Source organism: Harpia harpyja, chromosome 16 (assembly GCF_026419915.1).
Source record: "Harpia harpyja isolate bHarHar1 chromosome 16, bHarHar1 primary haplotype, whole genome shotgun sequence".
Classification (NCBI taxonomy): Eukaryota; Metazoa; Chordata; class Aves; order Accipitriformes; family Accipitridae; genus Harpia; species Harpia harpyja.
The window spans coordinates 5,676,320-5,703,365 of NC_068955.1; the positions used below are offsets into that span (position 1 = coordinate 5,676,320).

General features: G+C 56.3%; 1 protein-coding gene across 4 annotated transcripts in view; it reads left to right on the forward strand.

Annotated features, from left to right (window-relative positions):
• Window positions 1–27,046, forward strand: part of PTPRU (protein tyrosine phosphatase receptor type U) — a 77,741-nt gene that overhangs the window by 30,653 nt on the left and 20,042 nt on the right. Inside the window, exons 8-28 of one of the 4 annotated variants that reach the window (XM_052811171.1) lie at window positions 661–969; window positions 4,728–4,837; window positions 5,268–5,469; window positions 6,337–6,439; window positions 6,570–6,843; window positions 8,603–8,639; window positions 9,170–9,308; window positions 11,708–11,737; window positions 13,204–13,361; window positions 15,657–15,847; window positions 17,013–17,085; window positions 18,109–18,185; window positions 18,990–19,007; window positions 19,887–19,923; window positions 20,265–20,362; window positions 20,458–20,574; window positions 21,264–21,418; window positions 22,950–23,085; window positions 23,182–23,331; window positions 23,483–23,656; window positions 25,778–25,918. In XM_052811171.1, coding sequence (XP_052667131.1) covers window positions 661–969; window positions 4,728–4,837; window positions 5,268–5,469; window positions 6,337–6,439; window positions 6,570–6,843; window positions 8,603–8,639; window positions 9,170–9,308; window positions 11,708–11,737; window positions 13,204–13,361; window positions 15,657–15,847; window positions 17,013–17,085; window positions 18,109–18,185; window positions 18,990–19,007; window positions 19,887–19,923; window positions 20,265–20,362; window positions 20,458–20,574; window positions 21,264–21,418; window positions 22,950–23,085; window positions 23,182–23,331; window positions 23,483–23,656; window positions 25,778–25,918 — 2,729 coding nt within the window. The remainder of the gene's footprint in view (window positions 1–660; window positions 970–4,727; window positions 4,838–5,267; window positions 5,470–6,336; window positions 6,440–6,569; window positions 6,844–8,602; window positions 8,640–9,169; window positions 9,309–11,707; window positions 11,738–13,203; window positions 13,362–15,656; window positions 15,848–17,012; window positions 17,086–18,108; window positions 18,186–18,989; window positions 19,008–19,886; window positions 19,924–20,264; window positions 20,363–20,457; window positions 20,575–21,263; window positions 21,419–22,949; window positions 23,086–23,181; window positions 23,332–23,482; window positions 23,657–25,777; window positions 25,919–27,046) is intronic. The other 3 variants (XM_052811172.1, XM_052811173.1, XM_052811174.1) reach the window with 3 other exon arrangements.

Genomic DNA, 27,046 nt, shown 5'->3' on the forward strand with positions numbered 1-27,046 from the left:
GCTGCTCCAACTCCTCTGCCGTGCAAATCCCAGGGGAATCACCTGGGGGCTCAGCTCTGGGACAGGATGGGCAAAGACCCTCCTTCCCACCACCCTTAAGTATGGAAAGGAATTTATGGCCATTAAGCCAAACCACCTGTGTGCATGTGCTGTCTGCAAAGGAGCTCGGCTCAGTTAAATCTGACTTTTCCTGTTCAGGCCAATTAGAGCTAATTAAACTCTTTCCAGGTGATGGCACTTGGTCTTTGTCCTTTCAAGAGCCTGACACGGGCTCCATGAAAGTGCGAGGGCTCCCCATTGCACAGGCATATTTATCTGGTTGGTCGGGGCTGCTCCTGGCGTGGATGCTGCTGGTGCCCACTGTGGCTCTGCGCCGGCCGAGGCAGTGGGGTTGGTACCCGGCTTCACCCCCGCAGGGGCAGATGAACCAACGGGGGCTGCTGTCCCTGCAGCGTTGGTGGCTTTGAGACCCAGTGGCGTCCCCAGCCCCGTCTGCAGGGCAGCAGCATCCTGCGCTGGTCCCAGTTTTGGGGTCAGGGTTGCCCTCTGCACTCTCCTGTCATGTTCCTGTGCTGTAAAAGGGCTTTCCCTGATAATACACATAAACCCACGAGATGTTTTGCTTCATCACTCACTGTCCCCATCTCTCTTCCCCCACAGAGCCCATGCGGGCCCCCAAAGGCCTGGCTTTCTCTGAAATCCAGTCCAGACAGCTGACATTGCAGTGGGAGCCGCTGGGTTATAACCTGACTCGCTGTCACACCTACACCGTCTCACTCTGCTACCGCTATTTTGTGGGCACTGGCCACAACCAAACCTTCCGGGAGTGCGTGAAGATGGAGCGTAACACCAACCGCTACACCATCAAAAACCTGCTGCCCTACAAGAACATCCATGTCAAGCTCATCCTCTCCAACCCCGAGGGTCGCAAGGAAGGCAAGGAGGTGATATTCCAGACGGATGAGGATGGTGAGTCCTCTCGGGGAGGTGCATTGTCCCCAGAAATAGGACTCTGTGGCTGGTGAGCTGCCGGGGTGTTCCCGTGGCACGGTGCACATCCGTGGCTCTTGGCCAGGGGTATGATGGGAATATCTCCTGTGGCCATCGTGCTAACAGGGAGGTGAAAAGGCTGTTGTAGCCCCAGGGCTGTAGAAGGGGAGGTGAGAGAAAAGGGCGGTGGTGGTGGCTGGGGAAGGGAAATGCTGGGAGCGGCTTGGGGGGTGGAGAGGGCTGGATGGGGATGTCACTGCAGAAACGCTGCCCTTGTCCTTTGAGTGAAGCGTTTTAGCCATGCCCGGTCTGGCGGAGGGTGCAAGAGTTGGCTGATGCCTGGCTCATCCCAGCACGAGTTGTCCTCGCTCATCCCTTAGTGTGGAACCAAAGCCTAGCAGCGATAATAATAACGATTAAAGCAGTTAACGCTTTATACTTAGGTAACATCTTTTATCTGCTCGGTCACTGATTAATTTGGCATTGCTACATTTCTGGGAGAGTGCTGTTAACCAGAGCCTGGTGCAGCTTTGCTCGGCTTCCCCAATGCTCTTCCCTGATGAAGTTTGCTCTTAGGTGGGTTCGGGTTGTGCAAACGAGCTCTGTGGATGAGTGTGTGTTGACAAGGGGTGTCTGGCCCTGGTTATTTGCCAGCAACATTGCTCCTGAGCAGCTGAGCTGTTTCTCTTCTCCCTGTCCTGGCTGTGCCCCAGGGTTGGGTCCCTGCCACTGGCACCCAAGCGGGGCTGACATCCTCGCTGGAGGCTCCAGTGTTGCTCCAGGACTCCTGGGTTTGGCATCTCTTGCTCCTGCCCAGCCCTTCCCTGAGGATGTCCTGGAGCTGCAGCCACCAGAGAGGTCTCCCAGGTCTGGCCTTACCCTGCACCGTGGTCCCTGGCTGCAGCGCTCTGTCAGCAGAGTGCTTGGGTCATTTTGGGCTCTGGAGACCCAGTGAAGATGGCAGGAGGTACAGGGCAGAGCCGGCTCCGTGTCTCCAGTGCCACCCATCAGTGATGGGCCACATCCAGGGCTGGCAGTGCCCGCTAACGACTCCCTCTGCTCATCCCATCCTCTTCGCTGCCCCATCAGCATCTCCTCAGCATGCTGTGACAACTCGGCTGCCTTCGAGGACCACTGGGCAGCCCCCAAAAGCTGCCGCTCTGATGGCTGGTCCTGCGGCCAGTGGGGTGAGGGGGTCTCATCCTAGTCCGCGGAGGACAGCAGCGGTGGGGGCTTGTGTGGGGTGCAAGGAGCCGCTGTGCCCTGGGGTGGGTGCTGAGTGTGGCCAGAGCATCCTTAGCTCTCGCAGAGTCACCGGCACTGTTAAGCAAGAACGTAATTAATCTCCAAAGCACTTTTTAGCATCAAGAATCAGCAGTTACGGTGGAAGAATTGATAATTGTAAAGGATCTGGCCAGCTCCAGACCCCCTGGATGACCCCCGATTAGAAGCCTGCTGTGAAACCCTCCTGCATGGGACTCACCTTGATTTGGGACCCACCAAAATGTGTGGCTTTTGTGTGTGTGTTGCTCCCATTTCCCAGGCTGGAAAGCAAAACCTGCAGAGCTGGAGCAGAGCCGGGAGGGTTTCTGGGTCCTATTTTCATCTCTAAAGCATAAATTTGGCAACTTTCTCTGCACATCAGCACTTTCAGTATCCCCAACCCTGAGCCTGCCTGACCGGGGGCACCCAGCTTCATGCTCCTGATGGTTTATTTTCCAGCTATAATTGCTTCAGCTGTTCTCACTGTGCTGTGACTGCTCCAGCTGTTTTCTTATTGAATATTAATACAGGAGCTCCAGATGTCTTTTTGCTATACTGTAATCACTCCAGCTGCTTTCCCCTATGGCTTGATTAACGGGGGCTTGCAGCTTCCCTCTTGGATTGAACTTGGGGCAGCGTATACGTTCGGTCTCGGGTGGGATCGATTGATGGATATCCACCTATGGATATATTGCAGATATTACACACAGGCTTGGCCCAGGATCTCCCTGCTTGCTTGGGAGGTAATGGTGATTTGAGCTTCTAAAAGTGGGTGACGAGCACCTGCCTGTGCAGTTGAGCCAAGGTGGCGAAGGCTCGTTAATAATAGGACCCTTGATTGTGCTTTATTTTGGCAGGAGGCCAGCTTTGGTTGCAGCATCCACTGGTGTGGCGCTGGGCCTTGTCTGGTGGGGAGCCGTGGTGTGGGCTGCAAAGCTGCACCCCCCCCCATCCCAAGTGGTAAATGCTGGTTTTGGGCTGGAAAACCCTTTTCTGGGGCATTACTAACTGGGCCAAACCAAGGGTGTTGCTCACAGCATCCCTCTTGGACCCTGGGCGAAGTCTTGCTGGCTCCTGGGTGCGTGGGCAGGACACAGAGAGAAGAGGGTGCTGGATCTATAGGTTGCCCAGTTGGTGTTTAAGTGCCCCATATAGATCAGAGGAGGTCAGGAAGGTGGTGGTGACCCACGGCTGGAGATTTTGGTCTGTGTCTGCACGAAATGATGAGACTCGATCCCAGGTGCCTGTGGAAATATCATTGCAGCGTGTTGGTGCTGCAGGGAGGTGTGTGCGGGGAGCCAGGGTGCATGCAGTGCCAGCCAGAATAAATATATATAAATGCATAAACAAATATATATGATGTCTGTGGATGGCAGAAGGGTATACGCACACCTGGGAGCCATTGTGTGCTTCTGCCGGTCTCAACCTGGTGCACACAAGCACGTGGTGCCCATACCTATATATATAAAAACATATAGGCTATATATATAAAAATATCTATAGAGATACACACATTCTTGCCCTAAAGGTTTCCATAATTCCTGTGAATTTAATAAGTGCCTTGTGTACACATGTAGGACACGGTGTCTCTGATTAAATTAACTTGTAAATCAAGTGGAAATTGTGTATTTGCATGGTGGGAAGCGTGCAGAAGGCAATCCCTCTCTCTCGGCCCCATAATTAGATCAGAACAAAAGCTGCAAAAAAGAAAAATAGAGGGGAAGAGCTGATGTCCCTCGCAACGAGAGGGTGCGTGTTTTGGGTGCTCAAGCCTGCAGCGGAGGATGCTGCTGGTGAGTCGTGGTCTTTGCTGAGCCATCGCCTCTCCTGTCGTCCTCGCTGACCCCCTTGGGTCAAGAAATCCATGGTAAAGAAGCGAATATTGATCCCAGTGCTGTCGATCGCTGTTATTGTTTGCGGTTATTATTTTTGTTGGTGTTAATTAGAGGGGAAGGCTGGGGCATGTCAAGCTTGCCTGCAGATGAGGGAAGCTCGCCGGGGGGAGCGCCGGCAGTGTCTCCCGAGGATGCTGGTGGCTCTGGGGTGGGGATTTGGGTTCTATGGGAAAAGGGAATTTTTTTTTTTTTTCTTTCCTCGCACCGGTGAACTCAGGCGAGCTCTGCCGGTAACAGTGCACGGGGGCTTGCTGCTGTGCTGTCAGAAACTGGGTGCAATGCCAGAAACAGTACCTGTGGGGTTTGTGCCATGGCATGGGGACCCCCCTGCCCCATGGCAAAGTGTCACCAGTGGGCCCGGGAGCGCGGTGGGAGCATTGTTGCCTTGGGGAGCATCTCCCTGGGGAGCCACCAGCCTCATCTGGTGGCACGTGCTGGAGCTGGGTGACATGGCAGAGGGGACGCAGTGGCTTGGTTATGGGGGGAGCTGCTGCAGCCATCTGGAGGGGTTTCCCGGAGGATTTCTCCTTCCAGCTGCGTTTCTTGCCTCATCCGAGCACGTCCCCTTTCCTTCCCCAGTGCCCGGTGGCATCGCCTCGGAGTCCCTCACCTTCACCCCACTGGAGGACATGATATTTCTGAAGTGGGAGGAACCGGTGGAGCCCAACGGCCTCATCACGCAGTACGAGGTAGGTCCTGGCCGGCTGCGGCACCCGCAGAGCACCCACAGGGACACAGGAGGGTCCTGTCGTGGGGGGGGTGCAGTGGGGGGCATCTGGGGCAACTGCTGCTTTCGGTTGTGGGGATTAAGGGCGGCTGCAGCGTTACTTCTGCCCCCGAGCCCTTCGTTTGGAGCACAGATCCAGCCTGCGTTCATCCTCCTGCTAGCAGGGTCTGTCCCTGCTGGGGAGTCCTGCTTTTGGGGTCACCGGTATTACTCAGCAACAGCTTTTCTGATAAACCTCTGCTTTTGATTTACCCCAAAAAGCATCTGCCTTCCAGACTGCCCCCATGACCATCCGCTCCTCTGAATTCATCCCTTTAAACCCTTCGCTGCCTGGATCCGGGGTCTCTCCCCTCTCCCGTGGCTGCTGGTGATGCTCTGCCCTCTCCCTGCAGATCAGCTACCAGAGCATCGAGTCCTCTGACCCAGCGGTCAATGTGCCGGGCCCGCGGCGCACCGTCTCCAAACTACGCAACGAGACCTACCACGTCTTCTCCAACCTCCACCCCGGCACCACCTACCTCTTCTCGGTCCGGGCCCGCACCGGCAAGGGTTTTGGCCAGACGGCACTCACTGAGATCACCACCAACATCTCCGGTAGGTTCCCTTGGGCTCCACGCCTGGTGCTGAGGCTTCTCCTCTGCACAGGTATACGATGGCGATGCCGGAGTCTCTGGTGCGCTCCTGTGGATTTTGGTGACTGGATGCTGCTATCGAAGGATGCAGTTCGTGGTGGCAGCCGTGCTGTGAGCCCCCCAAACCCATCAGCTGGGCTGAGTGTGGGTCTCTGGCTGGGGAGTCCAGCCAGCCCGGCACACCGGTGCTGTCTAAGCTATCAGTGTACAAGCGAGGGTTTAACTGGGCTTCGTTAATAAGCCTTGCGGTACTTGGGGCTGTTTGCTTGTGTCCGTGGCATCACTATTAACTGCAGCAAATGGGCTGAGATGAGCCCTAATGGGGGCACCGAAACTGCAAAGCAGCGCGAGCTGGACCCCAGTGGCTGCTAGTGATGGCTTTGGGACCACAGGGATGTTCTGGGAACGGTGGGGATCCCCCACCTTTGTCTGGGGGTGCTGCTGGGCTGGCTTGGGCATGCTGCCTGGCTGGGATGCTCACGCTGTGCCGGCAGTTCAGAGCAGTGCTGTCCCCCAGGTGCATCTGGAGGCTGGAGTGTTTGGGTCCTGCCGAGGTTGGATCCTGCTCCCATCTCCTCCCCTCTGCCAAACCGGCGTTGATAACCCCCCCTCGGCGCACACCCACGGGTCCTCTCCCAGCTATAATGCTTCTTCAAGACTTTGAGGGGTTTTCTTTATTTGGAATAATTCACATTACACCATTCAGCGACGCCTTGCCATGGGCAAGGCTGCACTTGCCTCAGTTTCCCCCCCTGAGCAGGGGGCAGCCCCGGTGCATCCCTGGGGACCAGGACTCACCCCTGCCCGCTCTCTCCTGCTCCCTTTGCAGCTCCTACCTTCGACTACGGGGACATGCCATCGCCGCTGAGCGAGTCGGAGAGCACCATCACGGTGCTGCTGCGGCCGGCGCAGGGCAGAGGGGCCCCCATCAGGTAGGTTGGGGCTGCGTGAGGGCCAGACCCCCACAAAGGGGGTGACACGGCATGGATGGTGGGGACAAGCACCAAAGGAAGGGCAGGACCATCCTTTTTACAAAGCTAACCTATGCCTTGCCCTCACCAGCACCTACCAGGTCATCGTAGAAGAAGACCGGCCCAAGAAGCTCAAGCGGGAGCTGGGTGGGCAGGAGTGCTTCCCGGTGCCACTCACCTTCGATGATGCCGTGTCCCGTGGTTCTGTACACTACTTCGGGGCCGAGCTGCCTGCCAGCAGCCTCACTGAAGCCAAACCCTTCACTGTGGGGGACAACCAGACCTACAGTGGCTACTGGAACCCACCGCTGGAGCCCAAGAAGGCTTATCTCATCTACTTCCAAGCCATGAGCAACCTCAAAGGGGTGAGTAGGTGTGGGACCCCGCTCCAACTGGTGGGGTGTCTGGGGTCCTGGTTGGACCATGCAGGAGCCCAGCTGGGGTCTAGGTGGGGGTCAGAAAAAATGGGACTTGTTTTAGATCCCCCTCCCTTGGGCCCCGGCTCTGGGCTCACCCCCAGTGTCCTTCCCGCGGGGAGCTGGTGCTCCGGGCCACCCTTACAGCACATCGGGATCACGGATGGGTGTCCTCCTTCTTCCCAGCACCCCTGGGCTGTGCTTGTCCCCCTCCGGGTGCCGATGCCAGGGGTGGAGGAGCCCAACCTCCGCCACCCACTGCAGTACTGGCCAGGACCCCAACCAGCACCGGTGCAGGGGAGACCACCTTCCCGGGGCTAATCCTGGGGTGGAAAAGGACCATTTGGGCAGCAAGAGCTGTGTGCATGTTACTGGGACCCACTGCCGACACAGCGGTTGCTGTAGAGAGCTCCTGGGAAGCTGCCGAGTTCCCGGGCTGCCCTCTCCCTGCCTGCTGCTGCCTGTTCTCTCGGCGAAGCCTTAACAGTCCCACTCTGGCAGCAACCCTTGCATCCCCTCGGGCTGATTTCCTTCAAGTCACCAGTGGGACCACCGGGACCCCCTGGGGCTGCTTCTTGGCTTCACCTCCTCCAACAACTCCCATCCAACCCAGGAGAGGATGAGCTGTGAAAGCGAAGCAGAAGGACTGCGGCAGCATCCTCATCCTGCACCGCTCCATCTTGCTGGAAAGGTGCTGGTTTTTGAATCCTTCCTTTCTCTCCTGGATCGTTCACACCTCACTGGGTTGTAATTAGAGCTGAGACGGACAGGGAGGATCTCAGCTCTGGCTTGCTTGGGCACTGCTGGATAATAACTGGTAGCTGACGCTGTTTTATAGCCTTCCTGCTGGGAGGCAATGGATTTGTCCTGGCTGCCGTCAGACATCACGAAAAAGCTGGATCCCAGCTTGGTTTTTTGTGGTTTTTGTGCCAGATGGAGCAAGAAGCAGGAGAAACAAGAGCTGGTGGCCTCGGGGAGAGCGGTGCCGGAGCCGGCCCTGCCCTGGGCACGCTGCGTGGGCAGGTGTCGGTCCAAGGGCGGATGGAGCAACGTTGCCAGCACTGGTGTCCTGAGGGGCTGGAGGATGCTTGGGGAAGAAGGCAATCCTGCCAAAATGGTGCTTTTTCTTTTGCAACAGAAATTGGATGCATGGAAAGATGGAATATTTTAGCTGAACCCATCCCTAAAGATGCGAATGCTAAAACTGTTGGAGACCTGAGCTGGAAGCCCTCATGGCAACCTTGGGAGCACGTGCAGAGCACCGGGGCTGGGGCCTGAAAACTTTCTTTGATGAAAAAAAACCCATGAAGCTCTGAGTGATGACCCAGGAGTGTTTTAGCTGTTGCTGGTGATGTGCTGGTGATCTGCAGCTCGGCTGGGTCTGCTGGGTCCCTCTTTCGATGATCCTGAGCTTTGCTGTTGCCTCTGTGCCAGGAGCGATGGCCTCGGCTAAACTTGGGGATGCTGGTTTAGGGGATGCTGGGGACAGATCATTCAGCAGCAGCTCTTGGTGTGTGTGTCCCCAGGAGCTCCTTTGGCTCAGCAGCAGGTGCTGCAGCACAAATCACCTGCAAACTCCCTCGATTTGCGGGTCAAAGCACCAACGGGGACCAGCCTTGCGTCCTCCCAGCCTCGCTCAGAGTGGGAGCGGGGAGCGGAGCCGCCGGGATGCTCATCCGAGACTGACCCCCCTTTTTTTCCTCCTTAGGAAACCCGGCTGAACTGTGTCCGGATCGCTCGCAAAGGTGAGCCCTCCCTTTCCCAGCCGGCGTGATCCCGCCGAGGCTGCGGACCCGAACCTGCGGCTGCTCCGGCGGTCGGGGCCGTGCCGGTGGGTGTCGTTACCAGCGCTGGCGGCGGTCGGGGTGCGCGCGATGGTTTATTACAGCCCCATCCCGCGCTCTTGTTGCCCACTTTTTGTTGGTGCCTGGGTTTTTCCCTTGGTTGAGTTTTTCCTCTTAATGCTGGTATCGTGGTGGCGGTGGGAGGCTGGAATTGCTGGTGCTGGATGCTGAATCCAGGGATGGACAAGCTTACGTTGGGCATGACGAAAGGTGGCACAAAGGGACCGTCTCACCCCACGGGAACCGAGAGAGGGACTCGCCCACGGTCATAGTGTGGCACTGCAGAGCCCCGTAATGTCTCGGTGGAATAAAATGTGTTCAAGGAGCAATGTGCATCCCATGGGACAAATCCCAGCGTTCTCCTGTCTGATGTTGCCAACCCCTCTGGAGCTGAGCCTTGACCCCTCCTGCCTGTCCTTGTCCCCTGGCAGCTGCCTGCAAAGAGAGCAAGCGTCCCCTCGAGGTGTCGCAGCACTCGGAGGAGATGGGCCTGATCCTGGGGATCTGTGCTGGAGGGCTCATTGTTCTGATTATCCTCCTGGGAGCCATCATCATCGTCATTCGGAAAGGGTAAGGAGACCCGGTGTCGCGGCTGGTGCCTCCATCCATCCCCTCCTCCCAGCTCAGCCCTTCTTTACCACCCCAGCACTAACTGGGAGTTACTGGTGGCGATAGTGCTGGGCAGACTCCAAACCCTCCCTCAGGCTGTGCCACCATGTGCTTATGCATCCCACCGGGCACAGTGCCCTCCTTGTTCTGTGACACCAGGCATGTCAGGAGGCACTGGGGACCAAGGAGCAAAGTCCTGGGGACATCCCTTTGCCCTCAGGGCTCTGGAGCTTTGTTCCACTGTCCCTCTCCCCCATGTTTTTCAGTCTTTTGTCTCTTTTTCTCTGCATTGATGGAAATGCTTCTGGCCAGGATCAGGCTCGGAGGAGCCCTGGGCAGGCGCTGAGCCCGGCTGTCCCCATCCCGTGAGCTCTCCCCCTGCTAACAGCAGCCGGGGGACCCCAGGGCATGCAGCCCTGCACCCCTCCAGCCCAAAATTAGAAAACTCAACTTAATCCGCACTGAGATATTGTCTCTGGGCTTCCCCACTGCCTTGGCCAGCCCAGGGCTGGATCCATCCAAGTGACCGTTGCTGTCTGGGGTCTGGCCGTGCTGGTACCCTGCCATCGGGGTGGATTAGGGATGGGGCTGTGTACAGTTCCCTCGCATCGAGCTGGCATTCACGGAGATGGGGAGGAGGGGAAGGCATTTTTGCTATCGCCCCTCTGCTGAGCCCCCTGAGATGGCAGGTGAGCGCCCAGCACCGGGGGGGAGCAGAGCCCCAGGGGTGCTCGGTTCTGGGGTGACGTCTGGAAAAAAAACTCCATCCATGGCTCTTGCCTGGAAAGCAGTGTGGTGTGTCATGCTGAAATACCCGGGCAGACTCTGGCTCTTGTCCTGGGCTCTGGTTTCTCGAGACCATTGGGAGGGCAGCATCCCCCCTTCCTCTGGAGCTGGGCAGGGGGCTGCCCATGGCTGCCCATCCTGGGATGCCGGTGCTCAGACCGTCCTGCATCCTCCTGGGCTTGTTTTAATGGGGAACCACCGAGCTTCTGACAAAACGTGAGCAATTCTTGGCTGAGAGCGTTCAGCTGGCTCCGAGTCATTAAAATTTGGGCGCATGCGGGAGGGGAGGTTTTCCCAGGGCTGGTGGTCCCTGGGGACCCCCAAACTGCTCTCCCACCCGCACTGGGGTCCCTGCTTTCTGGTGAGCTGAGCGCAGCCGGCGTGGATGCGGCCATGGCCGTCACGGTGGGGTGGGAGGGAGGAGGGCGAGGGCTTTTCGGGACACACATCCCCGGGAGCACTGGGGCTGCGGCCGCTGCTTTTCGCTTGGGTGCAGCTCCCTGGAAAGCGGCTTCTTACCGTGTGGGGCTTGAGGCGGGCGCCGAGCCGGGGGGGGACTCTCAAAGCAGGAGAGAAAGGGCAGCAATTAAATGCCTTCCCCGTGCAGGGCTCGGGATGATGGGAGGAAAGTATGTTAACAGCCAGGGGGGAGAGAAAAATAGCAGGGCACAACCTCAGCCCATGTAAATCTGCAAAGCTCTTTATGGCTTCGTTTGCCCTGAAAGGATTCTTGCTGATTTACACCAGCTGGAAAAGCAAGGCTGTAGTATTCCTGTACGCTGTGAGGGGTGCAGGACTGGCTCGTGGCTCCCCGCCTGCTGTTGCTCTGGGCTGATGCCCATGCGTACGGCATCGGATCTGTCCCTGATGGAACAAGTGCTGGCAGTGTCGATGTGTTTTCGGGAGTGATGCTGTGGGTAGGAAGCCACAAGTGTGGCTGCTGTATTGCCAGTGCTGCGGGGCAGGAGGAAGAGGAGGAGCAGCTTTGCTTCAGCATCCCGGGGTGAACCTGTTGAAGGACAAACCAGGGCCACAAATGAGACCCGGTGCTGAATGCCCTGAATTTGGGCTGTTGGGAAGCTGGGACGAGCTCATAAATCTCCTCTGGAGTGTTCTGCTGTTGGAAAAACACTGATGTGGTGGAATGGGAATGTACACCTGGAATACACTCGCCCCTAATAAACAGTGAGCTGGAAGCTCAACATCCCAACCCCATCTCTCCCACTGGGGTTGCCTGGCCCCTAACCAGCTCCCCGGGGGATGCCCTACATTTTGGACACATTTGCTGTTCAGTCTTAAAAATAGTGGAATAACCCCTTGGACAAGGGTACTATGGACACCCCACCGCCAGTGCGGGGATTATAGTCACCCTGCGAGCCGGTGCTTGGGCTCTGCTGCTGGGATGCTGGCTCCTGTCTGGAGTAAATAACCTACAGATGCAGAAGGGGAGCCAGGTTTCTTTACGGTGCATTTAATTTTCCGGCAGCTGAGTTGCCCCGTAACCCCCCTTCTCTATGCTGGAGAAAAGCTGCTTATGCAATTTCTGCTGTTCTCTTTGTTTGCACGCTTGCCAGGAGGAACTACTATTCTTATTCCTATTACCCGTAAGTAATTGTCATTCTCTCTCTCCTTTGCCCTTCCTCCCGGCTGCCCCCCTTGCCCTGCTGCTCCAACAAGTCCTTTTCTCTGCTGAGTACATTTTAAGGGCCTCTTTGGCTCAGGGAAAATAATGCTGCTGAGCTTGTTAGAGACTGAAAGCAGCGTAAAGGGGAAGGGTCAGCGACTCCAGGTTGAATTCTGAATTTTGGCAGCGTCTTGCAGTGTCCCAGCCCCACCAAGATGCCGACATGGACTCAAATCTCCTGTGCATCCTTCCCTGGTTTAATCCCTGCTCTGGCTTCTTGGGAGCCTGATACTGCCGCTCAAAACCACTCAATCAGGTTTTTTTGCCTAAATGTCTCAAATCTGGGGTGTGAGGTTCTGTTCCAGTGAGAGCTCCTGGACTTTCCCAGCATCTTTGTTAGGTGCCTAATGGGGACCTTGCATGGGGGTAGAAAAAGCCCCCCCAGTGGGTGCTGAGCACATGTGCAGTCAGGGGGTCCAGCCCATCCCTTGGGATGGATTTGGCCCCTTGGGATGGTTTTAGAATCATAGAATGTTTTGGGTTGGAAGGGACCTTTAAAGGTCATCTAGTCCAACCCCCCTACCATGAGCAGGGACATCTCCAACTAGATCAGTTGCTCAGAGCCCCGTCCAACCTGACCTTGAATGTTTCCAGGGATGGGGAATCTAGCACCTCTCTGGGCAACCTGTTCCAGTGTCTCACCACCCTTGTCGTAAAAAATTTCTTCCCTATATCTAGTCTAAATCTCCCCTCCTCTAGTTTAAAACCCTTACCCCTTGTCCTATAGCTTCAGGCCCTGTGAGGGTCTATCCCCATCTGTTGTATAAGTCCCCTTTAAGTACTGAAAAGCAGCAATAAGGTCTCCCTGGAGCCTTCTCTTCTCCAGACTGAACAAACCCAACTCTCTCAGCCTTTTCTCACAGGAGAGGTACTCCAGCCCTCTGATCATTTTTGTGGTCTCCTCTGGACCCACTCCAACAGGTCCTTGTCCTTCTGCTTCTTGCAGCATAGTGATGCGCTTGGTGTGTTGGATGGTCCATGTCGCAGTGGAGTGGTGTGGGGTGATGGGTGGGTAACGCCTGGAGAAACAGGGCTGGGGGAGAGCCGGGGCTCTCCTGTGCAATGCCAGCTGGCCGGGGAAAGCCTTCACTTGCACAAGGAGTGCTCCCGGCTGTTCCAGCCATTGGGCATTTTGGGGAGGGGACAGGAGGGGACATTGAGGATGAGCAGCTGGAGTTGCTGCAGCCAGCGAGGGATGATCCGTGTGGGGCTGTGACTGGCCTGGAGCACGAGAAGACCAAAGCGTGCTGACCGCTGGTGGAAATATCTGTCCTGCTCCCTGAAATAATCCAAGCCCGGTAGCTTTGGGGGAATCTTACGGCACCGTTGGGTCAGCCCTGCTTGTGTGTGCTTCTTCCCCCTCCTCCCCTTTGCCTCCCCCTGCAGAAAACCTGTCAACATGACCAAAGCGACCATTAACTACCGTCATGAGAAGACGCACATGATGAGTGCCATCGACAGGAGCTTCACCGACCAGAGCACGCTGCAGGAGGACGAGCGCCTGGGGCTCTCCTTCATGGACACCCACAACTACGGCAACCGAGGTAAGGATGGGGAACCGCGGAATCCTCCCCACTCCTGTCCAGCTGCAGCAAGGGTCCCCAATAATCCCTAAATATCCTGGAAACAGCTGAAATATTTATCTAAGGCTCAGTAGCGGGTATTGCATCTATTTTAGCCCGATGTGTGTAGCACGTTGCAGGCTTTTCCTTGCCCTGTGCAAACCTCCAAGGGCATCGATCTAATTGGTGTCTGTAGTAGCTTTTATTATCATCCAGGCTTTGCTGAAGGAAGAACACTTGTGGGTGGCTTGAGCTGGGTCTCTGCATCGAAACCTCTCGAAGCAGAGATCTGAGCTTGTGGCTGGGAGGGCTGAAGCCATTTGTGGGCTCACACACTGGCTGCAGCCCCCCAAAGCTGTGTGAACCCCAACTCTTCCCCTATGCTGAGGTTGAAAGCTTTGCACCAGCCTTCACCCAGCACACCCGGCATGGCTCTGCTCCGCGGTGTTCTGCACTGCCCTGGGCTTCGAAGGGTTAAAGAGCCACTGTGTTCACATCAGAGGGAGACTGATAATTTAACACCCACTGGAGTATGCATCTCCGTGCTGATTTAGTTGTAAAATAACTCGTTGGATGCCCCAGTTTCAACCATATGCTAATAACATCTGTTACAGTAACTTCAAGATGCTGCTTACACACGGCTCTTCTCCACCGGCTGCGGGATTAATACGCTTCCTGGCATTGTCTCACGGATAATAGAACCCCAGAGGGCAAACTTTCCCTCCTCTTAATACATCTAGCTAGGTGTATTATTTTTTGGTTACTGTCCTCGAAACGCTCAAAGGCTGGTGGGTCTCTGAGCAGGCTAAGCTGGGGCTGCTGGTCCTCGGTTTCTTTAGGGAAGGGGGCTGTGGGGCCGGATCCTGCTCCCACCCGCTTGCTTGCTCTGCTGCTGGCTGCTCCTCATTCCTCTGCTTGGTAGAGGGTGGAGGAGGAGATGTGAGGAGCTGGGGCTGTCTGCCACAGCTGGGGACAGCTGTGGCCACCCCCTGCCTACAAGCATCGTTAATTAACGAAGGTAGATGAACAGGCTGCTCCATGACTGGCTGGGGGCTGTTCCCCACCATGCCTCAGTTTCCTTTGCATTGAAAAAAAAGTCATTAATCCTTCTCACAGAAACCCGAGCAGGTCCTCAGTGTGTGGCTGTGCGGAGCCGTTGTCACCTCGCAAACACCTGCAATTAATTTCTCATTAAACCCAGTGGCCGGCACGCCCGTCAGCTGAGCCCGTTCAACCACATGTTGGCAGCCTGAAAGGGAGATGGTTCTGGTTGCAAAAAGGTTGGAGCATCGTCTCCTTGGGGGCTGCAATGCCCGATGGAGACCCTGCTCTGTGCATGTGCTGCACCCGTGTTGCACACGTATTGCGCCCACGCTGCACCCGTGTTGCACGGGCAGCCGGGAAGTGCAGGCAGGGGGTGAGGGGCTGCTCCTTGCATTCGAGCAGACCAAAAAAAACAAGCCTGGGAGCTTTGTGAGCGAGATGGCAAGGGTGGTTTTTAGAAGTGTTGTTAGGGGAAACCGCATCCAGGATGCACCGTCTTGCAAAGCTGCTTCCCAGCAGCGTGTAGACGGCGTTCCAGGGTGCTGCAGGATCCGTGCCTGCCGCTGCAGGATCCGTGCCTGCCACATCTCTTGGCAGTAGCAGAGAGCATTGGGTTTTGTGCAAACCCACATTTCAGGATCCGGTGTGGGACCTTGCCCTGACAAATGCAGGCAAGGTCTTAGTCTGGCTCTGCTGGTAATTACACAGCAAAGGCATAAACCAGGTAAATACTGCATAAACTCCCCCATTAAACAGCAGCGAGCTCCATTTGTGTCAGTGCTAGGAATAAGGCGCCGGTATCTAGCAGCGAGGGAAATTAACTGTTAAGCTGGGCTGGAGACTTTGGCAATGCGATTTTTTGAGTCAGGACTTTGTGTGAATATTTGGGCACGTAGCTCTTACTTGTCTGCATGGGAGTTAATTGTTCCAATCGATGGGAAATAAGCTCATTAACCCCCTTAAGATCTTGCCCACTGATTTCCAAGAGATCTGCTGTGGTCCTAAAAGGCTGCAATGGGCATTTTCAGCTTTGTGGTGTAGGAAGAGCTGCAGAGAGCGCAAGGTGGGTCTGGACTGCTTGTGGTCCCCAGAGAGAGACCGGCTGCAGCAACAGCATCTCCCGCAGATGTTTCCAGGTGCCCTCTCATCCCTCCGTGGGTGCGAGGAGGTGACAGGGATGCTGTCCAAGGCTTTGCTCCCCTGACAGCCCTGGTTCTCCCTCCCCTTCTGCAGGCGACCAGCGCAGCAGCGTGGTCAATGAGTCCAGCAGCCTGCTGGGGGGCTCCCCCCGCCGCCAGTGCGGCCGCAAAGGGTCCCCGTATCACACCGGGCAGCTCCATCCTGCCGTGCGGGTGGCGGATCTCCTCCAGCATATCAACCAGATGAAGACGGCAGAAGGCTACGGCTTCAAGCAGGAGTACGAGGTGAGAGCATCTTGTGCTGGCGTCACGGGGAGGGCGGGAGGTAGGATGGATGAGGTGGCATGGGTAGGACCCGTGTGCAAGGAGAAGATGCTCCAGACCTGAACCTGCAGTGCTCTGGACAGCAGGAAGGGTGTCCCTGGGTCTGGATCAAACCTGTGGTCCCGACAGCTCAGGATTTAATCGTCGTCTTGAGCAGCTCCCCAAGATGAGCCAGACCAGCTCTGCCCGCCAGCCTGCACCTCTCTTGTCTGCAGTGCGTCATCCCACCTTTTCCGCAGGGGCTGGGGATGCTTCTCCCTTTCTCAGGTCCTCTTGGGCACGACGCTGTCGTGTTCTTCTGCTCTCCAACATGCTTGTCCTGTGATAAGCATGGACAAGCAAATCCTCTACAATCTGGCAGTTCCTAAGACCGTGGAACCTGAGGGAGAGGACGCAGGAGAGGGTGATCGCAGGGGGAGGGAAGTCCCCCCCCCAAGGGTTGTTGGCCGCATCGTGCCCATCCCACCTCGTTGGGCTGGAGTGTTTGTAACGGAACGCACTATTCTGCACGCCTCTGCTGCAGTGCACCCAGTGGGGTTAATTTCCTGACGACTTGGTGTCCCACAGGTCTGGCGATTGAAATTTCCCAGTGAAATTACTGTTTAATGCTTAGTTGTTTCAAGTGCGGGAGTGGTTCCCCCCCCCCCCCCCCTCATGTATTGGACAAACCAGGGCTTGCTATAATCATTAGTGCTCCTTGAAAAGCTGCTGTATGTTCTTGGAACTAGTCATTTGAAAGCGCTCAGATATTATGGGAGGGGAGAAAACATGTAATTTCCTTCCACTTTCCTCCTCTTATGCCAATCTATGAATGTTACTGTTATTACACACAAACCTATTCTGTGCTGGGGAGAGAAAGGGACTAGGGAGGTTTAGAAAAAAAACCACAACCAACCCTGGAAAAAAAACAGGCAGTCTATAATTTGCTGGAAAATGGAGCATTTTGTGGATGAAACAGAAGTGTGTAGCTGGCAGAGCGTGCTATGGAGATGGAGCTGGGGCTGCAAGACCCAGGTGTTGGGGTGGAGGGACCGACCTGCCTGCCCTGCTCCCTAGTGAGGTTGTGGGGCTGGGGGGGACCCCACAGACCTGCCCTCGGGTCCTGATGGCCATCCTTCCCTTACAGAGTTTCTTTGAAGGCTGGGATGCTTCGAAGAAGAAAGACAAGACCAAAGGGAGACAGGATCACGTGTCAACATGTAAGTGCCTTTAGCAAAGGCTTAGACACCCGGAGCAGCTTGAAAACCCTTCTAAAGGGCTTTGGGGGCTTTTTTTGGTAGGTGTGCGGTCCATGGCAAGGAATAAACTGGTGGGGTTTGGTTGGTCAAGGGCAGCAGAAAGGCCCTTGCTCAGTGTGGGGGTCCCAGCCTGAGAGCTCCTGTTGGACATCGGACACCAGAACAAATAGGAGTGCTGGAGCTGGATAACTCTTGAGGATGGGACATCTTGGGGTGATGATAACATCACCACGATATTCACGGTGGTGCTGGAAGGTCCTGGATAACCTGGAATGTGTTTTCTTGTATGGACCTACGAGAAACTGCAGCTCTTCCCTAGGGAGCTTCTCATGTGGACATGCAGGATGAGACAAAGGGGTTAAATGATGAGTTTTTAGGAGAGAAGATTGGGGAAGGGCTTGACCCCACCAGAGGGAGGATGCTCCTCACCAGCTCCCTCCAGTCGGTGTGGCACGGCCACCTTGCTCCCTGCTGCATCTCCTGTGACGTTCCTGCAGGGATGGAGACACCAAGCCTGGCGCTTCAGGAGCTCTGGTGCTCTCCACCTTCCACGTCCTTTGTGCGCAGCTTCATCCCTTCTACTCCAGCATTGTCCGGGGCCCCAGGTGGACACCGAAGGTTGGACAGAGCTTTCCACTCACCTCTCTGGGCTCTGGCCATCCTGGTGCCCTGCCAGGGTGGACGGCAGGGTGCTGGAGGGTGGGTGCCCTCTGTCTTTGGCAGGACTGGGTAGAGTTCGGGGGGATGCCATGCTGAAAGCTGCTCGCTCGTGTCCCTGCTGGTCTAAACCACCATCTTTGGAAAGATCTCCACCAGCTTATATTTATTGCTCCTGAATATGTCCCACCTGCCTGCGTTTTGCAGATTCCTAGTGCAAAATGATTGCAAAGGGTGCCTGGGAGCCCTGGGACCTGGTGGGTGATGCACCATCCCTGTGCTTACCCACCCCAGGCCCTGATAGTCCCTTTTCCACTTGCTCTCCAGATGACCGTCACCGAGTGAAGCTGCACCCACTGCTGGGTGATCCCAACTCAGATTACATCAACGCCAACTACATCGATGTAAGTGGGGATGGCGCCTGTCTCCGGGGGGGGTCTGGGCTGGAACAGGAGCATCCTGTGGACCCTGTGAACTGTCAGGGTCTGTCCAGCAGCGCTTGGAGGAGCTTAGACAGCCCAGGCTGGGCTGATCTGTGCATCCCTGAGACACGCCATGAAGAGCCTGCCTGATTTATTTATGCTCATCAGCAATTTCTGCTTGCTCTGTCTCTCCCTTCTCTGCTCCGCTCTGTCCCTCTTTTCTCATTCCCTCTCTCCTCCCCTTTTCCATCCTTTCTTCTCCCCTTGCCTGCTCTCGTGGCCATGGATCTCCCTCCTCCCTGGGCAGAGGATGCAGAGGTTGAGGGGGCTGAGGGACCAGCTGGAGGCTCACACTGGGATACCCCCCGATACTGGCAGTGCATGTGGGTCTGGGCAGAGCTCAGCCCTGGTGTCCTCGGAGATTGATGTCCCCCAGGAGTGATGTTCCCTGTCACCTCCAGCGATGCCGAGAGCAGGGGAGGTGCAGGAAGACTCTGTCGGGCACAGGGCTCGAGCATCTCCTGGAAGCAGCAGCAAATCCCACTCTTCCCTCCTGCCCAGAGGACATCGCCTGTCAACGGTGGCCTGATGCCACCGTGATGGGTTCCCTGTGCCTGAGCAGCATCCACGTGCCTGTCTCCTGTCCCCATGTGTCTTTTCTCCCCTGTGGCTCTCCATGACCCTCTCTGGGGCTGGTGCTCTAACCTGTGTCTTGAGCTGTGCCTCACTAATGTCTCTGTCTCTGATCTTTTTCTCTCAAACCTGTGTCCCAACGGGATCATTAAGATTCGGATTAACCGAGAAGTAAGTAGACGGTTCCTCTCTCCTCCCTTCTCTCTGCTCCTGTCTCATCCCAGGCGTCGTACTGGGCAGCGTGGCATTAAATAGCATTTGGGAGAGGCAGGCTGGGAAAATGTGTGGATAAACTTGGATACTGTCCAGGGAAGGGGAAAGTGAGGTCTCCGTGGCACGTCCTCCCCAGGGTGATGGGAACCAGGGCCCGTGTGCTTGGAGGAGGGGTTGAATTCAACCCACAAAAATCCCCCGTGAAAGGACCTATGGTGGATGGAGAAGCTGCCATCACCTCCACGCATGTGACATGGTTGAACTCTGCTGGACCCATGGCCGAGGGGTGGGACGCTGGGTGCCTGGTCCCTTTGGCAGTGGCCTCGCTGGGACATGCTCTTTGGGCTGGCACATCCCTGTTAAGAGTTGGGAATGGCCCTAGTAAGGTGCTGGGATGAAGGAAGGGAGCAGGGCCGTCACCCACATCATGCGGCTGCTGTGAGATGGGATATCATTAAAGGCACTCTCACAGCAGGGTTTTTCCATGCTCGACAGCGATGTCGGTGGCGGCAGCAGGAGCTGGGGTCAAGCTGTTGGACCCCAGGATGCCTGCGGGGTGCTGCTGGGGATTTTGGTACAGAACAGGCATAAGGGTTGGGGGTTACATGAGCTTTTTGTGGGATGTGGGACATGCACCCCCCCAGGACAGGGTGCACTGGGTGCAGGGTGGCTCCTGAACCTCCTCCTGCAGCAGTGGGTAGCACCGCACCGGTGACCAGGACCTGGCCCAGCGGACCTGGGCAGTTGCCACCACTTGGGTGACTGGGAAATGTTTTACGGGGCTGTGCCCTAATGTGTCCCCCTCACTTGGGACTGATGTCTCTGCTTCCTTTGCAGGGCTACCACAGGTCCAACCACTTCATAGCCACACAAGGTGAGTTGCCTCCTTCCCCTGCCCTCTCGGCCAGTGGCTCAGCAGCTCGATTTAGTAGCCGGGTTTCATCCCCGGTGGGATTTATCCTTGCGTGGGCAAGAAGGGGAGGGAGTTGGACCAATCTGGGGACAAATGAGGTGGTAGCAATGTGGATCAGCTCCCACCCCTCCTGCTGCCCCATGGCACCGCACGTCCCTGGGGGAAAAGGGTGCTTAAAATGCTGTGGGGGTGTTAGTGCCACAGAGGTAGGAAGGGAAACGCAGTGGCATCGCGGTGCTGCCGTGGCCAGGTTCCACCGGTGCTGTCCATCCATCCTCGGTGGCCTTTCCTCCATCCCGCAGGGCCCAAGCAGGAGATGGTGTATGACTTCTGGCGCATGGTGTGGCAGGAGCACTGTTCCAGCATCGTGATGATAACCAAACTGGTGGAGGTGGGCCGGGTAAGGACCCCATCCCGTTCCTCTCCCTGTGTGCTCTAGCTCTGCCAGAAGCTTCCTCCGCAGAGCCAAAACCCCATCCCATCCTCTCCTTCCAGGTGAAATGCTCCAAATACTGGCCGGATGACTCCGAGATGTATGGGGACATCAAGATCACCCTGGTGAAGTCGGAGACGTTGGCCGAGTATGCCGTCCGCACCTTCGCTCTCGAGAGGGTATGGTCCTGCTCCTGCCGGCCGCGACCTGCCCGACCCTGCCCTCGCAGGGAGAGAACCGACCACCTTGGGCATCTCTAACCATCACTAGATTGGCATTTATCAATAGCCTATTTATTTACCCCAACATGGGGCTTTCACCCCCAGTTGAGGTGCAACTTCTGAATCCTGGGGATGCCAGTAGCTTCTTTGTTTGCCTTTTCCCTGGCTCTGTGCCCTCCGCCGGGGCGAGCGGCTCAGGCCTGCTTTGGTTTCGTCAGTGAGCGAGTATTTAATTTCCTTGCAAGCACCGTGTAATTGCGACAGAGGTGAAGGATGCTTTTTCTCCTCCGGGCTGAAGCGCAGGTTATGTGGCCATTATTCTCCAGCATGGTACCTGGGGATGGAGCCGGTGCGATTTACCCCTTAATCTACAGGAATGTGAAATTACTGTCTAGTTATAGGGCAGGTAGCAAAGATGCTCATGACCCATGGCTGCTCCCGCCACCTTCTCTTCCTCCTCAGCTGGTTTTTAACCCTCTTGCAGCTGTGGAGGAGGGAGCTGTGGGGCTGTCGAAGCGGCCAACCGCTGTGTGGTCTATCTGGCTGGATGCTGAGCTGGCAAAAATCATGGATCCCAAGAAAATTAGGTATTTGGGTGGTTTTGCCCTCCCCATGCAGCCTCGCTCCATCTTGCCCTTCCCTTGCAGCGGGGCTACTCAGCCCGGCACGAGGTGAAGCAGTTCCATTTCACGTCGTGGCCCGAGCACGGCGTCCCCTACCACGCCACGGGGCTGCTGGCCTTCATCCGCAGGGTGAAGGCATCCACACCGCCCGATGCTGGCCCCATCGTCATCCACTGCAGGTACGTGTGTGGCTGTGGGGCAGAGCCAGCTGTGGGGGGAGCATCCCCCTCCGGGATGGGGTTTGGGGGGTATGGATGGCCCCGGGAGGCAGCACGCTGTGTCTTAGGTGGGTGCTCAGCCTCTGGCTCTGAATGATGCTAAAAGCTCTGAATGATGCTAAAATACTCAGCGTATAAATTGGGTTTGTAACAAGGAGTGACTGAGGCAGGGAAGGCACTGGGGCTGATGGCGTGGGGTTGAATGTCTCTCTACGATGGCATTCAGCTGTACAATGTCACCACTGGGCTGGTGGCAGCAGGGATGGGGGGCTGCAGGTGGTCCAGGGGGACAGGAGGGAGCAACACGTTTTGGGGACTGCCCCAGCACCCGTTATCGATGACACAGCTCTGTCCTTCTGGGCGAGGGTGGCGTGGGAGGACGGGCAGGTCAACCGCTGCCGATGGCAATGTCACGATGTTGGGTCTCGCCTAAGGGAGAGGGTTCGGGCGGGGGGCAGCAGGACAGCCCCATTCCTGGGGTACCCACAGCGCTGTCCCCACAGGGCTCAGCCACCGGGACACCAGAGCTGGGATGAGACCGGTGGCATATCTGAGCGGGAGTGCTGGCTTTCAGTCCCCTGAGCAGGCATCCCCACAATATGGGTTAATGGCTCTTCCTCTGCTGGGCAAACAAGGAGGAGCTGATGAGTGGGAGGGATTTTTTTTTTATTTGATTTCTTCCTGTCAATTGCCTCATCAGTATTCATTCACCGGCAACAGTGAGTGTGATTAGTACCCGTAGCCTGTAATCACTGATAATGACGACGAGTGATTCATCAGCCCCAGAAATTAGTATTTCACTGGAAAAGACTTTGTAGGAAAGGAGCGGGGGGGAGGGAGGGGGGGGGAGCAGTTCTGTTCGCGACGTGTCGCGGAGGGGTCACAGCATCAGTAGATCTTTGGCTGTGAGTCCAGCCATGCCAGGATTTGGGATATCACTGCTGCTGGGGTGTCTGGTTCCAGGCATCCTGCTGGGCTGAGCCTTGACCCAAGGGTCTCCCCTGGGGGAACTCGGACCCCCTCTGTGCCAGGGGTACCTCCCTGCGCTCTCAGGGCTCGGTGCTGAGCATCCTCCTCTGCCCTTTTGGGATGGGATCCCAGAGGACTCTCGGCACTCATATGGTTTAGCTGCCTGTTTTGTTGCAAAAAGCATGTGTTTTGCTATCTTAAAGTAAAGATGAACCTTAGACATGGGTGCCCACCCTCCCACCTGCAGCCTGACCATCACACAGCCCCCAGGCTGCTGCAGTGGTGTGTTTGGGTGGGTGGTAGGGTGGGTGGTTTAAGGCAAAACTGGGCTGTGGTTACGGAGGCGTGCAGGGTCCTGGCAGCCCTGCCTGGACCCCGGCTGCCCCCACATTCTCGGGCAGGGACCGTACGTCAAGCCCTCACCCACACAGACCTTGCTCCGTGCCTGCCGGCGTCTCGGGCTGCGTGTGGATGCTGTGCAGACTGGGAATGTGTTTGCTGTGTTTTCCTCCTCCATCCCCAGTGCTGGCACGGGGAGAACTGGCTGCTACATCGTCCTGGATGTTATGTTGGACATGGCTGAGTGCGAGGGCGTTGTGGACATCTACAACTGCGTGAAGACCCTGTGCTCGCGGAGGATCAACATGATACAGACGGAGGTGAGCGGGCATTGGGGACAGCTGGGGACACGTGGGGCTGCTGTCACCGGCAGGTTGCAGAGGCTCAGCCCTTTCCCCTTTCCTCCCCCCCGAAAGGAGCAGTATGTCTTCATCCATGACGCCATCCTGGAAGCCTGCCTGTGTGGGGAGACCAGCATCCCTGCCAGCGAGTTCAAGCCCACCTACAAGGAGATGGTGAGGATAGAGCCGCAGAGCAACTCCTCGCAGCTGCGGGAGGAGTTCCAGGTGAGTGGCCCCCAAAACTCTGCGTCCCTCCCTGCAACACCCCCTCGCTCCTCACCCTTCTGGGGACCAGCAGGCTCTGACGAGCAGTAGCCAGGGGTTTTGGCCCCGGTGTAGGCAGGAAAGGAGCTAAAGGGAGCACGTGTACTTGCAGACCCTGAACTCGGTGACTCCCCACCTGGACGTGGAGGAGTGCAGCATCGCCCTCCTGCCCCGCAACCGGGAGAGGAACCGCAGCATGGATGTCCTGCCGCCCGACCGATGCCTTCCCTTCCTCATCTCCGTGGACGGAGACAGCAACAACTACATCAACGCGGCCTTAACCGATGTGAGCGTGCTGCGGGGAGGGAGGGGGCCGGTTCAGGTTGTCTCGGGCAGCTTTTAAAGGCAAAACCTCGCTCGGTTTGAATTTATGGCCTCATTTTGCGCAAGGGCATGAACTCACGTGGCAGCTGTGTGTGTGGGGAGGAAGGGCTGGGACCAGCGTAGCAGGGTCTTTCACCCCTTCTTTTGTGTAGCTGCATCTTGATTGTCTTGAAAGAGCTTTTTGCCTGCGCTTGCAAGCTGCACACAAAGGGTCTTCCTTTATTTCCTAGCAAAATGGAGCACAGGAGGGAGAGGAAGCTCTGGGAAGGGTTGGTTGGTAGCATTGAGCCCCTGCCGTGCATCCTCCTGCCCATCCTTCTGGTGGAATTGAGGGGGCTCTGAACTGCTCCCAGAGCTGCCGTGCATCCCCCCGGTGCAGTCAGAAAGGACACCCGTAACGGCAAAGCTATTTCTTACCTGCCGATGACCGTAAAGCAGAGCAGAGAGGAATGCACAGGCTCCAAGCCCGCACCGAGTGATTGGGTCATTTATCACCAAAACCACTTTCTTCTACCTGAAACGAGGCAGGGTGCTTTGCACGGGCAGTGCTGAGCCCTGCTGCACCCCAGGCACCTTCCCCGAACCCTCCTGGTCACAGCTGAGCACTGGCAGCAGGCTGAGCCCTGCATTTTTCACCCCACGGGTGATTTATCACAGTGCATCTTTGTGCAGATCTCATCTCCCTGATACCTGCTCTCACAGCAAAAAGCAGTTTGTAAAGCGGAGGTGCCTGTTGGTGGCTGGAGAGCAGCACCCGTTGGACTGCAGGCTTTGGCTACCGTGGGATGGGAGCTTTGTTTTCAGCTTGTTTGGTGTTTGCATATCCATTTAATTTTTATACATCACTGAGCCTCCCTTAATCTCTGCTGCAGGGTCAGAGAATAAAAATTTTTTTATAGACAGAAAAAGCCCTTTGGATGAAATTCTCGCTGAAGGGATAAAACCCATTTCCCTATTTGGGGAAAAAAAAAAAAGTCTCATTTTCTTTAAGTGCCAAAGTGGTTTGCTCAGTTCAGTCTGTCCATCTGCCAGGTTAGATTGGTCTGTGCTGCCCATCACCGGTGCTGAGCTCGGTGCTGGTGCCGGCAGCAGGCTGGCAGAGCCGTGCTCTGCTCTGTGCCGGCTGCCGTCATTTACACCAGTGCCAAAGGATTGCGGGTGCCAAGGCAAGCCTGGTCGACACCTGATGAAATCTCCCTCACCTTGTTGCTGTCGTCGCCCTCCTCAAGGGCGGAAAGGTCTCACTGAGAGCCGGGGATCTCACTGCCGCCCCATGGACAGGACAGGGGAAAGGTTCAATAAAAGCTTTGCTGTGAGCTAAATGAGGAGGTTTTGCAGCAGCCAGAGGACTCCCCGTTAGTGGAGAGCTGTGCTAATTCGTGGGCACAGAACATTTTCCGCTCTGTTCATGTATCTGAGGAGGCTTGAGCTAAAGTGTGTTGATTTAAAAGTCTGGTTAATGCAGTGCCGAGCCCGGCCATGGGCTCCCCTTCCCTTGGCAAGCCGGCGTCAGGATGACCAAGGGGACAAATCTCATTTGAAGAGTGAATGAGAAGTACAACCAATTTTTTTCCCCCTCCTTCTTGCAGTCTCTAGGGGCCTTTCATTTGGGTTTCCTTTCCTGCCCCTAACGACCATGGAGCCCGATGCCTCTCTGCTGCTCTCAGTGCCCAGAGGTGTTGGGGCACTATGGGGGTGATGCTGTGGGTGACGCTTTTGCTCAGGACTGGGGTGCAGAGCTGAGGGCTGGGGCCATCTGGCAGGCACAGCTTCTGCTTGTTCTTGGCTCAAAGGTGACTGTTTTCCCCAGTTATTTTTGTGAAACACCCTTCCCTGCAAGAGCTGAGAGCAGAAAGCGGGTGCTTTCATCCCTACCAAGGGCAGGGATCGCTGAGACCTATTTTTATAGCATGTCCCCAGCACCAGTGCATGGAGGGACCGAGGCCGTGCCAGGGACGCCAGCTCTGGATAAGACGGCTTTGGTGGCACTCATCTGGTTGCACTGTGGTTTTTCGGGGTGTGACAGCAGTGGCTTCAGCGCCGCCACCATGTCCTTAATGACGCTTGTCTTCCCTCTCTGCAGAGCTACACCAAGAGCGCTGCCTTCATCGTCACCCTGCACCCGCTGCAGAACACCACCACCGACTTCTGGCGGTTGGTGTACGACTACGGCTGCACCTCCATCGTCATGCTCAACCAGCTCAACCAGTCCAACTCTGCCTGGGTGAGTGCTGCCGCCCTGGGGACCACGCCGGCCCCGCAGTTGGCCTTGTCCTGCTCTGTCCCCACCGCCTTGGCAGCACTACAGCCCCTGCCTTGCTCACTCAGCTCCTTCTCCTCTGCAAGGGGAGACAGGACTGGCTGCAGCACCCAGGATTTATCCCCTGTAAGCACAGGACTGGCCAGCTGGAGCCAAAAATGCATTCAGCAGCAAACCAGCCTGGCTTTGTTGCGTTGGTGTTGTGTTGGTGTTGCTTTACCGTACCATGATCTTTGTGGATGCCCCAGGGAGATACAAGGTTAATGACAAGTATAACCTTGTCGTCATAAATAACTGAGTTTTATCCCCCTTTTACAAAAGGGAAACTGAGGCACGGGGCATTTCCCGCTTTCATCTTCCAAGGGCACTGGTGGCTTGTGAATGCTGCTTTATAAATCAGCCTGCTGCAAAGCAGCTGTCCCATGTGTTTTACGGTGTGATGGGATGTGCAGATCTGCCAAACTGGAGGGGAGGTGTCCCCTGTCACCTGGGGGAGAGGGGACAGAAGCCGGGGAGCAGGCAGCCATGCTCAGCCTCGCCTTGCTTTGCTCTCCCAGTGCACCGCTCCCTGGGGAGATGCCTGGAGTGCTCTTGCCGCCACCAGAGCGGGTGTAAAAGTCCGCTACAGGTCTGTAATGTTAATTCAGTGAGGAAACTTATTAGATTTTTACATAAAATTAGCATTATAGACTCTTAATGGATGTCTGGAGAAGACTTCATTAGCTGGCTTATTTCACAAGTTGAGATCAGATACTCGATGTAAATGACCCGAAACGGCAGTTGTACCATTCGTTGCAAGGATGCAGATGGATGCAGTACTGACTGGTGGGTAAATACGCTGGTATTTATTTATATATATAAATATGCTGGACGTGCAGAGCTATGGAGTGCGCCCATGTGTCCCTCTGTGCTGAGCTAATGCCATGTGCTCCAAAGAACCTTTGCATGGGGTGACATGAAGCAGACCCAGTGCATCGAGGGATGTCCTGGGATGGTCTCTTGCCTTGTGGAGGTTTGCCGGGAAAGAAGGCAGAGCTGGCCCCGAAGAGCTTCCCAGCTCGTATGCTCACTCAGAGGAGTCGCTCCTAGATC